Source organism: Helicoverpa zea, chromosome 19 (assembly GCF_022581195.2).
Source record: "Helicoverpa zea isolate HzStark_Cry1AcR chromosome 19, ilHelZeax1.1, whole genome shotgun sequence".
Taxonomy (NCBI): Eukaryota; Metazoa; Arthropoda; class Insecta; order Lepidoptera; family Noctuidae; genus Helicoverpa; species Helicoverpa zea.
Genome location: NC_061470.1, coordinates 4,911,225 through 4,926,638, shown reverse-complemented (window position 1 = coordinate 4,926,638; position 15,414 = coordinate 4,911,225). Strand labels below are relative to the sequence as shown.

The 15,414-nt window shown below is 37.0% G+C and overlaps 1 protein-coding gene across 3 annotated transcripts in view; it reads left to right on the top strand.

The window, feature by feature from the left end:
* Positions 1–14,998, top strand: part of LOC124639890 (Fanconi anemia group J protein homolog) — a 74,829-nt gene extending 59,831 nt beyond the window's left edge. For 2 of the 3 annotated variants that reach the window (XM_047177399.1, XM_047177401.1), the window contains exons 9-20: positions 577–671; positions 1,441–1,568; positions 2,174–2,287; positions 2,714–2,838; positions 3,213–3,224; positions 3,423–3,614; positions 4,063–4,244; positions 10,605–10,698; positions 11,096–11,209; positions 11,571–11,695; positions 12,432–12,558; positions 13,746–14,998. In XM_047177399.1, the coding sequence (XP_047033355.1) occupies positions 577–671; positions 1,441–1,568; positions 2,174–2,287; positions 2,714–2,838; positions 3,213–3,224; positions 3,423–3,614; positions 4,063–4,244; positions 10,605–10,698; positions 11,096–11,209; positions 11,571–11,695; positions 12,432–12,558; positions 13,746–13,850 (1,413 nt within the window). In that variant the 3' untranslated portion in view covers positions 13,851–14,998. The remainder of the gene's footprint in view (positions 1–576; positions 672–1,440; positions 1,569–2,173; positions 2,288–2,713; positions 2,839–3,212; positions 3,225–3,422; positions 3,615–4,062; positions 4,245–10,604; positions 10,699–11,095; positions 11,210–11,570; positions 11,696–12,431; positions 12,559–13,745) is intronic. The other variant, XM_047177400.1, reaches the window with a different exon arrangement.
* The last annotated feature ends 416 nt before the right edge of the window (positions 14,999–15,414 follow it).

The window sequence follows — 15,414 nt, the reverse complement described above, 5'->3', positions numbered from 1 at the left end:
TATAAAAAAATATTTTTCCAAACAAAGTAAATAGAATAAGAATGTACGAGAATTAGAACACCATATAAGTTATAACAAACAACTGAAATTCTCCCTTGAAAACTGACCCTCTGACTGACTGAAAATCTTAAAACATTCAATACTCCAAACTTAATTTCTGCTTTACACAAGATGTTGTAAATTATGAGAACAAAAATAACATATATCCTCTCGTCTGTGGCGGCCATTTTGCGCGATTCGGCGCATCTGTGTCAGCACTTCGTGGGTGGTCCGCGCGATACCGGCGCGTGTATTTAAAATTACAATATCTCAAAAGTCTTAATAAAGCTTATATAAAGCTTATATCTTTGAAATCGCAAAGAAATAGGCTAACATAAAAATATGTATTAGTCCAGTTTCAATTTGTAATGTATAATTAGTCCTAATTTGAAATCACGATGAGCTATTATTTTCCCAGTTTATAGTAAAAAATACGTCATAAAAAAACAAAAAAAAAAACTCATCATATTCCTTAGAAGAAAAAAGTCTATATTGAATTTTTTTTGCTCATTTTTTATTGTATTTACCCATCTGCAGGAACTGGAGTACGTAGCCGAGTATCGCTTCCACAACCCAGAAGTGGAGTCATATGTTGAATCTCTATTGAAAACGCTCAAGAATTGGGACGACTGGTAATTATTATACTGTACCTGATGAAAAACCGACTACAATAATTTATCTAACATTAGCAATACTATGCTATCTATACTAATATTATAAAGAGGAAAACTTTGTTTGTTTGTTTGGTTGTAATGGATAAACTCAAAAACTACTGGACCGATTTTAAATATTCTTTCATCATTAGAAAGCTATATTATCTGCGAGTAACATAGGCTATATTTTATCCCGGTGCGGGCAGTAACTCCCACGGGACGCGGGTGAAACCGCGGGAAAACGGCTAGTGTTATAATATTTATGTACAGTATTTTTAACAGGCCTTGATGCCTGATTTAAATTAATAACAATATGCTGCCAAACGAATCAAAATCGGGCACAAATATACGGGTAAAATTGAGAACCTTCTTTTTTTGAAGTCGGTCTAAAATCTTAACGATTTCAACAACTCAGGCTTTGATCCCGACGACCAAAGTGAAATTGTTTTAAGTGTCTTCTCCCCCAAACTTTAAAGGTTCCCCTATGTAACGTTTTAACCGACTTCCCAAAAAAGGAGGAGGTTCTTTTTAAAAAAAAAAAACTAAATGTATATTTACATAAAAAAAGAAAACTTAAAACTAATAAAGGGCGTCGAAAAATTGATCCTCATCGCTGTCACCCGGCAGTGTACCCCAAAGGGCTGGCTGCATTGCCACGTTAAATGGCAATGCTTAAACGTTGAGCGAAATAATAGCCAGGAGGTTCTTAATTCTGATGTTTGTATTTTTTGTGCTTACTTGTACACAGGTTTGCAAACCAGATACCGTTAATAAACCAGCAACCAGTGAACAACAATGAGGCAGTTTACAAGTGGCATACTGACCACTTCGTCGACACACTCAACAACCACAACATTGGATATGCACAGTATAACGGTAATATATTCTCATCATCCTCCGAGCCTTTTCCCAACTATGTTGGGGTCGGCTTCCAGTCTAACCGGATTCAGCTGAGTACCAGTTTTTACAAGAAGCTACTGCCTATCTGACCTCTTCAACCCAGTTACCCGGGCAACCCGATACCCCTTGGTTAGACTGGTGTCAGACTTACTGCCTGGAATCGAACGCGCGCCCTCATACGAGAGGTTGGTTCTTTGCCCACTAGGCCACCACGACTTTAACGGGAATATATTCTATACTTTATACATTGGTGAATAGAGTGCATTAAAGCTTGGTGCAGAAGGGCAATTGTTAAAACATGAACAACCTCACGGGACTTTGTGACCAGTTGTGCCTAACTGCCCGCTATGGTAGATCCACCACTGAAATAAAGCTCATGTAAAAACATAAAAAAAATCTTTATTTTCATTTTATAGGTTCTTCATTCAATCATTATTATACATACTACTTATAAACTTACTCTCTGAAATTGAATAAAATCTCCTCAACGCTACGCTCCGGAGCGTATCCAAGAGGCTAGCAGCGTAACCAAGTTGGATGGAAATGCTTAACTTATGAAAAAATATTAATTTCAATTTTAGAGTTCAAACACAACAGTGAGAATTTCTGTCGTCGTCTGCGAGAAGACCCGCGGACGTTGATGGGAGCCACTCAAGCTACCGGCACATTACTCGAGTCTATGGATATGGTGCTCGGTAAGATTGTGACTGTTGAAATAAAATTCATCATCTGCCTAGCCTTTTCCCAATTGTGTTGGGGTCGGCTCCCAGTCTAATTCGATGCAGTGGAGTACTGGTGTTTTATTGAGCAACTGTCGATCTGACCAACTCAACCCAGTTACCCGGGACACTCGATACCCCTTGATAAGGCAGTTGATCAGTGTTTTTGGATTCTGACTACTTGTAACGATTGCCAAAGATGTTCAAATGACCAATTTATACTGCCTTCCGAAACAAGGAGGAACTTGTCATGACAAGATGGTCACCCATCCACAGACCGGCCTATATGATCGATCGACCCATATATATTGTATGTGGCTGTTATTTATCCACGGGCATTTTCATATTTTAAATATTTCTTTCACAAAAAAACTTTTCTTATAATTACATATATTTTTATAGGTTTTCTGTTCCGCGGTGAGTGTAAATACATGGATGACTTCAAGCCGGCTCTCATTCGACACATTACCGGGAAGACTAACTCCTTATCTAGTAATACTTCCTGGAGAGCCTCGCAGTTTAACGAGGTAAATACTATTATTTTAATATATAATTAACTTCAGTGGAGTCCTGTGTATTTTATGTGTATAACTTTATATGCCCACGTATCGAGGATAAAAATAAAAATATGTTTCATCAATAATATGCATGCTTATATAACATTACTAGAATTGTGTTCTGATGGTGTCATATTGCATTTAATACATGCTTAAATGAAAAAAGGTTGTTTCCTGAAGTATTTATGTATGAAATACAATATTGCATACACATCATTTGCAAACTTTTTACCCCCAATCATTTCATGGAATTCGATTTGTTCCAAACCTCTCTTCTACCATTTTTTTTATATGTTTGTGTGAAATGCTTATTAATGTATATTTTGTATTTTTTTGCTGCATAGGACAAGAAAGACGTAAGTTTCATTCACCAGTAACATTATTTTTTTTATCCTTTACCTCCCCACTCAGAGACATTTAATGGTTACTTAAGCCATTCCTTAGTGAAGGATATGTATGACATTCGGTCACTAAGGAGTGACTTAAGTAATCATTAAATGTCTCTGAGTGGGGAGGTTAGAATTTTGAAGTACTCCATACCAATTTTCTTCCAGTGGATATCAAAAGACTCCTTGACTCTCTCCCTGCTGTGCATGAACCCTGGCATAGTGATGGAGGGACTCCACAAGTGCCGGTCGCTGGCACTGTCTTCGGGCACCCTGACGCCGCTGCTCAGCCTCCACTCGGAGCTGGCCACTGTCTTCCGGCACCAAGTGTCTCCCAGCCATGTTATACCCCAGGATAGGGTTCGTACAATGTTTTAGATGGTTTTTAGATTGTTAGATTATAAATGAGGAATTTAGTTCAAAGTTAGGATGTCCAGAAATCATCAATAATGTAGCGGGAAGGCAGATTTTTATCTGTTTTTCATGTATGACCATTTTGGTACGGTAGCGTTTATGCTAGTGGGATTTGACATGTCGCGATGAGATCTGTGATTTTTAGAAAATAAAACTTAGGGCTTCACCAAACCGATGTAGTTTTAAGCTTATGATACATTTTTCAAACATCTCGACAACAGCTTCCCTGATACAGAGAAATTCTATTGGTGATTTTAAAAGTTCACCGTTCCTCGTTTTTTGGAGTCTGACCGTAATTTTTTGGGGCATTTTGTATGAATGTATATATCTACTTTCTGAATGAGGCAAGAAATATCGTGCATATTTGCTTGTTTACAATCTGCTCTTATTCCAGGTATGGATAGGCTCTCTAATAGGTGCGTCGGGCAATCAGCAGAAGTTCACATCGGCCGCTTCAGACAACCCGGCGGCTCGCGCGTTCCTCGGCGCCGCGCTGCGCCGCGTCTGTGAGCTCGCGCCGCACGGGGTGCTGTGCTTCCTGCCTTCCTACTCGCTGCTGGATAAGCTGGTTAGAGAGTGAGTATCATTAATATAGCTGTCGGAGAGAGTCAATAGTACGGACACTAAACGAGACGCAAGCGCGCCCTCTGGTGGCGTTTCCGGTGAAACAACAATTTGGCGCGCTTGGCAGAGTCGTGGTGGTCAGCGTGGCGTCTGCGGAGCTCAGTCTTGGTTCAGTCTTGGCCGAGGCTTCGTCGAGTCTTCGTGTTGTCGCGTTACTGCCTTTCGTTACGTGTAGTGTACCTAGTGTTATTGCCTAGCGTTGTAGTATCTAAACTTGTAAAGTGACTTGTGATTTTTGTATTGTAATGGTTCTTCTAACCTAAGAGACAGACATGTGTTGCTGGGGAGTTTGTTCCGCCACTTCTTCTCCCCAACCAAAACACATAGGAAGTGGCGAAGGGCGGGCGTTTTGGGGGCTGTCTTTTGTTCTGACTAATTTGAATAAACGTTTGAGTTTTTAATTTGTTTGAGTTTTGAGTTTCTTTGAGTTATCTCTTTGCTTGATTACCCTAACTGATGACGGACGATAGTGCCATCCTGATGACGCCTCCGACATAGCTATATTATGTATTAGACACCAGCTGGTGTCTCCCCCACTTTCCTCGGGTTTGCTCAGTTTCTGAGAAATGTCATGCCTTTAGAACAAACAGATCGCAACGAAATGCACCTTTCTTTTGAAGTCTATTGACTTTTGTGGGGCCATTTATAGGTATTCAGTTGTTAACGTGACTTACATGATAGCTACTATATGGAGATATATCACAAGATAGTGTACTAGTTAATACATAGAAGCGTCGACTTTTACTGACTAAAACCCACTTCCGTGCCGTCTGAAACCCTTTGTGTACCAGAGCCCAATATAAAATGAAGAAACAATCAAGAAACTCTCAAGATTTAAGAAACCGTAGTAACTGCCTTAATATAAATAATAAATAATGTCGGGACACCTTTTCACACACGGTCGGTTAGCCCCATGGTAAGTTATTAATGGGAACAAATATAATGACCACCATAAAATGCTTTGATACCCTTAGTTTTGTAACCAGAAATATCTACGGAACACCAGAAAAATAAAGTCTAAAAATGTAATAGTACCAGCTATTTTAGTCACGACTTCACTTTAAATTGTATTCGACCACCAAATTTAGTAAATGATCACCAACTCTTGACGACCAAATTAATGTATTATTTTTGCCTAAATAAGTCACTGCGATTGCCATAAAATGTAGGCTTATTACCAAATAAAGTATTATGATGCCATATTAAGTTATGTGTCCGGCTTGCAATGCATGCGTGAGTGTCATGACGAGTGACAGGGGAAAATGGAAGAAAATGACATATAGCGCCGACCCCAAGTAAAATTGGGAACAGGGCAGGAGAAAGAAGAAGAAGAATGTGTTTCTCAATACACTCCCTCGAAAACATACTCTTATCGCTCTGTTTAGAGGCATGCAATAGACAATTTTCCACCCTAGTGCAGGAAAAGGGTCCCGATAATGTTATTACATTTATTGTATCAGGCCGAACTAGTTTTTTTTGGAGTCAGTTTACTTAAACAGGATAGCAAGATGTAAAAGATGTAAAGAGCTAACATTACACAATCTGAGCGACATGATTACCGTGAAATTAAAAGAAAACAATAAGTCTATAATACAAGAAATACAAACTATGATACAATCAGAAATTAACAAAGCAATATTAAAGTTAAGTAAAGACATAAAACAAGAAACAACTAACTTGTGTACACAAAATGATCAGAGAAAAGCGGAAATAGAAGCACTTAATCTGCAAATAGAAAGGCTGAACAAAGAAACAGAATCCCTACAGTGTGAAATAAAAAAACTAGCAAGTAAACCACCTACGGAAATAGCTGAAAACAACACCAAAAAATTTGTGCTATACGGCCTTATGGAAGAACAAAGAGAATCTGAATATAGTCTGAATAATAGAATCATAAATATGTTCCTAGACACCTTACAAATAGACTTGTCAGGTTACATAGAGGATACCTATAGAATTGGAAGACATAATTTCAACAAAACCCGACCATTAGTCATCGAACTAATAAGTAAAAGAATGGTCAAATACTTAATCACTAACAATCGACAATTCTACGGTACCGGGATAAGCATATCTGAATTCCTAAACGAAGAACAACGAAAAGAGAGAAATATCATGAGAGATAAAATGCTAAATGCACGAAAACAGGGACTGCATGCAATAATAAGGAACAAAAAACTATTTATAGAAGGAGAACAATTTAATATAAAAGAAGATCTAAATACATACATTCAAAGCAAGCATGAGAAAAATGATTATACTTATATTAATAATAAGCATAACGATGTCGACGCTAATACTACTGTACCTGTGACTAAGCAGCAAAACCATTTATTTCGCGAATATAGACCAACCTTTTAGCATATTATTTCAAAACATCCAGAGTTTACATAACAAACAACACATAATTGAAGCATTTTTAAACGAAAATCCGAAGCACCAAGTAATATGCCTAACCGAAACATGGTTGTCTCAAGAAAAATTGAATATGATTCACTTCAACGGGTATAAAGTAGCAGCGTCTTATTGCCGACAGAGCCGAGGAGGAGGCGGCGTCTGCATCCTCCTTGAAGAAAACTTATACCATATAGAAAGAAAAGAAATATCGGACATGTCAATAGAATACATAGTAGAAGTTTGTGCGACTGAATTACCAAAAGAAAATTTATTGATAGTAACAATATATTGGAATAGGAGAGAGGAAGAAACATTTTTCTGTCAACTCAACAAAATACTAACATATTTAAATAAAAAACACTCTAAATCAAAATTAATAATCGGAGGAGATCTAAATATAGACATACTTAAAAATAACTTAAAAACTAATACCTTTCTGGACCTTATGTCTGAATACAAACTAACACAACACATAAAAGATCCTACTCACATAACACAAACCACAGCCACTTGCCTAGATTTGATATTCACTAATTTCAACACAAAAGATGTACACACACATGTACAGGAAATGGGTTTCTCAGACCATTGCGGCACTATACTAACATTTAACATACCACAACAACAAAAAATAATGAACTGGTATACCGAAAAGAGGATATATAATACAAATAATATAAATAAATTTAAACTAGAACTAACAACAGTAAATTGGAATGATATAATTACTAAAAATAACAATATAAACCAAAACTACGAAGCCTTTAATAATATATTACAAACTATACTTAATAAAACCATACCAAAGCAAAAAGTAAAATTTAAAAAAATATGTAAAAAATACTGGCTAACCAAAGGAATAAAGCTTTCATGCAAAAATAAGAGACTACTTAAAATCTTAACTATAAAAATAAATAATCCAATTATAAATAAATATTATAGAAACTATGAAAAAATTTTAAAACTTACCGTAAACAAAGCCAAAAAATTACACTACATACATAAACTCAAAATGTCGCAAAACAAAACAAAAACTATGTGGGGCATAATACACGAACGTACTAATAAAAAATCTAGTAAAGAACACCATAACATTCAACTTCAAATAAATAACACCCTAATTTCAGACCCTAATCAAATAGTAAATGAATTTAACAATTTTTTTGCGTCGGTTGGGGAAAAAAATGCTCATAATCCAATTAATACACCTCAAGACTTGCCTACACTACAATCAACTCTAAATACTTTCTTTCTGGAACCAGTAAACTACCGCGAAATCTATAATATCATAAGAAACCTTAAAAATAAACAAAGCTTCGGTACTGATGAACTTCCACCTTCCCTTATTAGACAATGTGCTGATGAACTTACATTACCCTTCTGTATATTAATCAATCAATCCTTCGAAGAAGGCAAATTCCCAGATCTACTTAAAAAAGCCATAATTAAACCGATACATAAAAAAAACTCTAAAACAGACCCGCATAACTACCGCCCTATAGCGTTATTACCCACAGCTTCTAAAATTTTCGAAAAGACCATGTGCAACCGCGTATACAATTTTTGCGAAAAATACAAAATCTTAGATGAAAGCCAAAATGGTTTCCGTAAACATCGCTCAACAACCCTTGCTGTTTATAAATATATGCAGGAAGCCATTAATATAGTAAACAAAAAACAATATGCGGTCGGAATACTCCTGGACATGACTAAAGCATACGATAAAGTCCAATTCAGCATTCTACTGGATAAATTATATAAAATAGGGATTCGTGGAAAAGCACACAAATGGTTCACATCATATTTAAAAAATAGGGAACAATATGTTGAAATAGAAAGTTGCAATCCTGACCTTAAACAAATAATAAATATTAGATCTGATAAAAAAATCATAAACGCATCAATACCTCAAGGCAGTGTCATTGGATGCCTACTTTTTTTAATCTATATCAACGACCTCCCGAAGATTACAAAAGAACCATGTGTACTATTCGCGGATGATATATCACTGCTAACTGCATGCGACAACACGGTCGGTTTAAATGAGCGGCTTCAAAACATCTTCGATAAAATTGCAGAATGGATGAAAGATCATTATCTCGAAATCAACTATGAGAAAACTAAATTAATCACGTTCTATCCATATCAAAAATCTCCCTTAGAAATAAACTTCACAACTAATGGTACAAAAATAGAAAATGTCAAAGAATTCACATTATTAGGAGTAACTATAGATACAAACTTAAACTGGAAGACGCACGTAAAAAACATTCGATCAAAATTATCTAGATTCGCCTACGCTCTCCGGGAAATCAAAAAGACCACCGACTTTCATACAGCTTTAACCACTTATTATGCCTACGCATACGCATGGCTTAGCTACGGAATAATATTGTGGGGTAATAGCACAGACACACCTTCCCTTTTCACTCTTCAAAAGAAACTAATCCGTATCCTAACTAACATAGACCAAATGGACAGTTGCCAACCCTATTTCAAAAAACACCAAATACTTACCTTACCATGTATATACATTTTAGAAATATGTAAATTTGTGAGAAACAACCTTACTTTCTTTACCAAACGTGGAGACAAGCATACAAACAGATCTCTAAGACATAGAAACAGATTAATGTTACCTACTTCAAACATGACCCTACATTCGAATAGTCCATATGTCATGTCAATAAAAATATATAATAAGATTCCAGAAACCCTAAAAAAAGTAACTAGTAATATATTATTTATTAAAAAGTTAAAACAAATACTCATAAATAAAGCATACTATAATATTAACGAGTACATGAATGATAAAAACTTAAAATAAATAAATAAACAATATATTTGGATATATATGTATATATAAAATAACAATAATTTCAAAACCCCTAATATAAAACTATACAAGTACTATAATATAATAAACACATCTATTCTCTTTAGGTATAATAAAAACAATAAATAATATATAAAATAAGCATCACTCTAACTAAATTACTTAAATAAGTACAACCAGAATGAAATAAGCAATAAAAATTTTAACTCATACATTCCGTCTAATATAAAAATAAAATAGTACAATAATAACATTTATAAAACTAGCTTCCTCCTCTCTTCTACGTTGCCGTGCCCGACGGGGTCCATAATGTAACAAAACAACATAATTATGTAACACCATCACGAAACTTATGGAGTGCAATAAAGTATTGAAGTATTGAAGTATTGAAGTAAAAACTTTGATTATCATTTTATATTAAAACGCTAGTATAATTTTGATGATCATTTACTACTTTTGGTGATCATTTACTACTTTTGGGATAACAATGATTTATTTGGACTCAATTTTGCTTAAATAGGATAGCAGAATTTAAAAACTTTGGTTATAATCTTACTTTAAAATGGTGGTTTAATTTTGGTGATCGTTTACTATTTTTGGCTTACGCATGATTTTTTTTGGAGTAATTTCACTTAAATAGGATAGCAAAGTGTTAAAACTTTGGTTATAGTTTTACATTAAAATGCGAGTTTCATTTTGGTGATCATTTACTATTTTAGTCTGCTATTTGTTACTATATCTGGTGATCAGTTAAACATAAGCCGTTATTAATTAACTTGTGTTATGGGTGCTGACACAACAGATAAACTACATATAGCTACATATATACATATTTATAAATACTATAAAAATATTGTAACACCCAGACCACGGCCAACAAGCATGCTCATCACAGAAATGTCGACCGAACTGGGAATCGAACCCGGGACCTCAGGTCCGGCAGTCCGGCATGGTGACCATTGCGCCATCGAGGTCGTCAATAATAGCCACATTCTATAAAATATAGTGTAAAACTCAAAATATAAGATATAAAGCTACATACATACATTGTCAGAATATTTATATCAGTTTTATTTCAGTTGGCGCGAAACAGGCGTATGGGAGAAAATGAACAGAATCAAGAACGTGTTCTGTGAGAAAAGAAACGATAAAGATCACGAGGAGACCATGAATGTGAGTTCACTATTCATAGTTTTTTTATCGTTATAAGTATTTATTTTCTTTCAGAAAAGTTAAAACAAAATTGAGCTTAAAACTTTTATTCTCGATGTCCCCCTTGATTATCAATTGCTACTTTGTGTCACTGTCCATAGTGTACTTACACAAGTTCTTTCTGGTCATCTCGAAGACTAAAACTCACTGTCCTGACGCTTAACTCCCTCTTTCTCCTCCTTTTTACCATAACATCTGCTGACGTTGCAAAGAAATGACATGCTGCTCCCTTCAGTTCCTGACGCGTCCGGATGGAACTACTTGCCGTACCCGGGTTAAAATAGTCATAGCCCATGTCATTCCTAAGGCAAGGATATGTATGAACCAAGGTAACGAGACTCGTAACATGTTGTTCCAGGATTTCTACCAAACAGTAGGTACAGAGAAGGGCGCGTTACTGTTCGCGGTGTACCGCGGGAAGGTGTCGGAGGGCATGGACTTCAAGGACTATCAGGCGAGAGCGGTTGTGTGTGTAAGTAGCATTCAAATATTTAGTTAGCAATAAAACCGGACATCAGCTGTTTCCCGTCTTTCTTATTGCCGACACAATAGCCTCTTTGAGGGTCTATACTGAAATTCTTTTCGACGAATAAATAATTTTGTATTTTATTTTTTACATTAAAAAAGATATGGCCACTTATTTTTCTCGTCTTAATCAAAAATAACCTTTTGCACAGTTCCTCTTGAACGACTTTTTATATTCCTTCGAAAGCCATCTTGACAATAACTTTCAAAGCCAAATTGTGATAAAATCTTTTTTTTTTGCAGCGCATATATTATTATTACTTTATTATAATATCTAGTATTATAAGGTACTATTTATTTATCGCCAGGTGGGTGTACCATACCCGAACACATACGACACGGCGGTGAGCGCGAAGATGGAGTACAATAACAAACATCTAAAGGAACGGAGTCTACTGACCGGCAGCGAGTGGCTCCGAGTGCAAGCATATAGGTAAGTTAGCAAATATTTTTAGTGGACTTGCCAAAAAGGAGGAAATTCCAGATGTTTGTTTTTAGTTTTACTAAGTTAAAGAAGATAAACAATCTTAATATGACTTTTAGTTAAAAGGTCAGTTTCAGTGGCAATGAGGGTATGCCCACAATTTTAACTCACTTGTGACATCAATCATTTTTTCTTTTTATGTACTCTCTCTATACTCTCTTATGTACTTCCCGTATAAACTACCATATGTAGGTACCACCGGTGAGGGAGTGTCAGACTCTTACTGACTAAAACCCACCATATTCCGTCGTAGGCTTTTTATGTGCCAGGGCCGCGGTAACTCTTTCTAACAAACCCGCAGCCCACCATGTCCTGCCTTCATATTCTCCTTTTATTTACTCTCTTATGTCATCATCTCCCGAGCCTTTTCTCAACTATGTTGGGGTCGGCTTCCAGTCCAACCGGATGCAGCTGAGCACCAGTGCTTTATATGTTCATGTACTCTGTATGTGGGTCAGTGCTGAAAACCAGCGCTGTTGTTTCGTTGCGAGCGCTGCCCCTTTTCACTCATGAGTGACGCAACTGCAGCGCTTTTCTTTTTGTTTTACTGTTTGTTTTGTCCCTAGATTTATTTGTTTGTACTTGTATGTGTTTGTTTTCTGCGACATTTGTGTGTAAAATAAATGGGTTTTCTTTCTTTACTCTCCTATGTATTACTACTTATATTTAATGTAACTATTTCCAGAGCACTGAACCAAGCAGTGGGTCGTTGTGTCCGTCACCGCGGCGACTGGGGCGCCGTGCTGCTGGTAGACGCGAGATACCAACAGGAGTACTTTACCGAACACCTGTCTAAATGGGTCAAGGGATTTGTGAGTACCTATATATCTACTTATAATAATAAATATTGGCGTCTGTTCTCATTTAAGGAGATCAGCCTGCTGCGCAGGACAAGTCGTAGTGGCCTAGTGGGTAAAGGACCAATCTCTCAAGTATGAGGGCGCGGGTTCGATCCCAGGTCAGGCAAGTACCAATGCAACTTTTCTAAGTCTGTATGTACTTTCTAAGTATATCTTAGACACCATTGGCTGTGTTTCGGATGGCACGTTAAACTGTAGGTCCCGGCTGTCATTGAACATCCTTGGCAGTCGTTACGGGTAGTCAGAAGCCAGTAAGTCTGACACCAGTCTAACCAAGGGGTATCGGGTTGCCCGGGTAACTGGGTTGAGGAGGTCAGATAGGCAGTCGCTTCTTGTAAAGCACTGGTACTCAGCTGAATCCGGTTAGACTGGAAGCCGACCCCAACATGATTGGGAAAAAGGCTCGGAGGATGATGAGCCTGCTGCGCAGGACATATTGTACATAAACTGTCTGTATTCTTTTTATGTATTTATTGTTAAGTGTGCAATAAAGAATAAGAATATTATAGTGCACAAGCCTTTGCGCAGACACAGGTGCACTCGCTATTCCTTCACTCTCTGCTTGCGATGGGACGGTAATCCGACACCGGAGAGAGATCAGGCGCAGGACCGACATGTACGTGCTCGACTCTACTCGTGATCTACTTATAACTAAGTATATTATGCAATAACGTGTCAACCCTTAAAAAACCTGAACCAAAGAAAACTCAGTTCAAAGAAATTCACAGCAACTAAAAATACTCATAAGCTATTCTTATTATATCCAAAACTTATTAAATATGTCATCATATACTGTAGTGATTCAAACATTTCAAACACTGCTTTCTTGTTCAGCACCTTTTTTGTTATTTTAAGAAAACTAGTCGAAGTGTATTTTATCTTCCATTTGGCTCCTTGCGCATTTGGCTCGAACAAGGTCTAGTCCAACACTTTGATTTTTTCGACTAGAAAACACAAAACATGTTCTTACCAAAATTATATTCACTGTTGTAAACAAAATATATCATAATCAGTACAGCCATTCCCGAGTTATAACATATAAAAGATCGAGAGAGTAGGTAACAAAAACGTATTTCCTAAAAAAAAACTTAAATGATTTTTATATTTCCTAAAACTTTTTTTTCTATTTAACTCTACAGCTGGGCAACAACCACCACACATACGAGAGCCTAGAAAGCAGCCCTAACGGCCTCGCGGCCTTCATGCAGAGAATGAAGATAATGCAACAAGAAGAAACCATGTGACACTTTTAAAATAACCTAGAACAATACTCGAACCTCCATTTGATATGGTGGTAAGTTACGTGCCAGTTTTAACCTAAATAAAAAATGAAATTGTAGTCCGACTTACATAGGTACATGTCCCATCACAACTTATGATAATTCTTCCCGTGCTCACTTCTCGTCGAATAACTTTGTCACTGTATATCTATATGATGCATCGTGCGTGTAGAATAGTGGTTTGTTCAGACATATTGGCTGTTTTGCAGTCATAAAGGTGCGTTTTGAAAGCAAGCTGTCGACCGCACTAGCGACTATATGAAATCGGTGAATAACTGAAGGCGACTACTAGCTTAATGCAGTCGTGGTATGTGCAGTTGGTAGCTGGCATTCAAAACGTACCTTTAGCTGCCAACTTTAGTACGCCAGGTGTCTATTTGATGATAGCTGTGGATTTCAAGGCATTTGATTAGGTAAATCTAATTAATTAATTTTAAGTTTATCTTCCAGAGTAAATCAGGTCCTGTAATACGGTGCTAAACTTAGCATTACACATTAGCTCCAACAATATATTTTATTATAAGCATAGAGTAATTACCAAAATTACTGTGATTGAAGTTAGATTTTCGCAACCTGTGCATAATAAGATCTGCAAGAAAAGTGTAACAAGCTTAAATTAGTTACAATAGAAAACATTTTATACGACATAAACAGGATTATTAAGGCGCAGAAGTTGCAAAGCCAAACTCAAAAATGAACTGTGTGATCTAATGAAGGCCCACTTTCACCGACCACGTAAACGCCAGTTTTTCTTAAAACAAATGCTTAGGTACTATCAGCCTTACTTATAAAAATCTCTAATCATCTTCTAAGCATCATCTTAACTAATTACTACTTAAAGTTTTAAGTAGTGATTAAATGTTAGTTAAGACATGCTTGAGCAACGTTTATGAAAATTTTCTTAAACAGCCCTTAAATATTACTTATTATTTAATTCACGTTTATAAGTTAAACTGCTTGAATTTTAACGATAATATTTTTAACAGTAAATTTAAGAAAAACGGACCTTTATGTTGTAGGTGAAATCTGGTCTAAGTAAGTAGTCATAAAATAGAAAAGATGTGAATTGTTTCCGATATTGAATATCGTGGATAAGGCCTCTGCCTCGAATTTTGCGGGCAGCGGGGCGGCGGCGGCGGCGGCGCGGGAGCGGCAGGATCTTACGCGTATAATCAAATGGACCGGCCCTCGAATACAGCGGCGCGGGAGCGGCGCGGCGGCGGGCAACGAGCGGTGCGCTCCAGTCAAGCGGTGACCGCCTGCGTTGGGCGTCTGCATTGTAGGCATAGTGTTATACATTTTTTTGTGACGTATCAATATGTCTTCGGACGTGCAAGAGCTAATTATTTCGGCCATCTTTGAGAGGACACCCATATGGAACAGCAAACACAACAGAACACAACACTACACTGCTATATTGCCGCGCGATCTGCCCGCTAGTTTCGAGAACAGGTAAGCGTTGCCCGCCCCGCTCCCGCGCCGCCGCCGCTGCCGCCCCGCTGCCCGCAAAATTCGAGGCAGAAGCCTA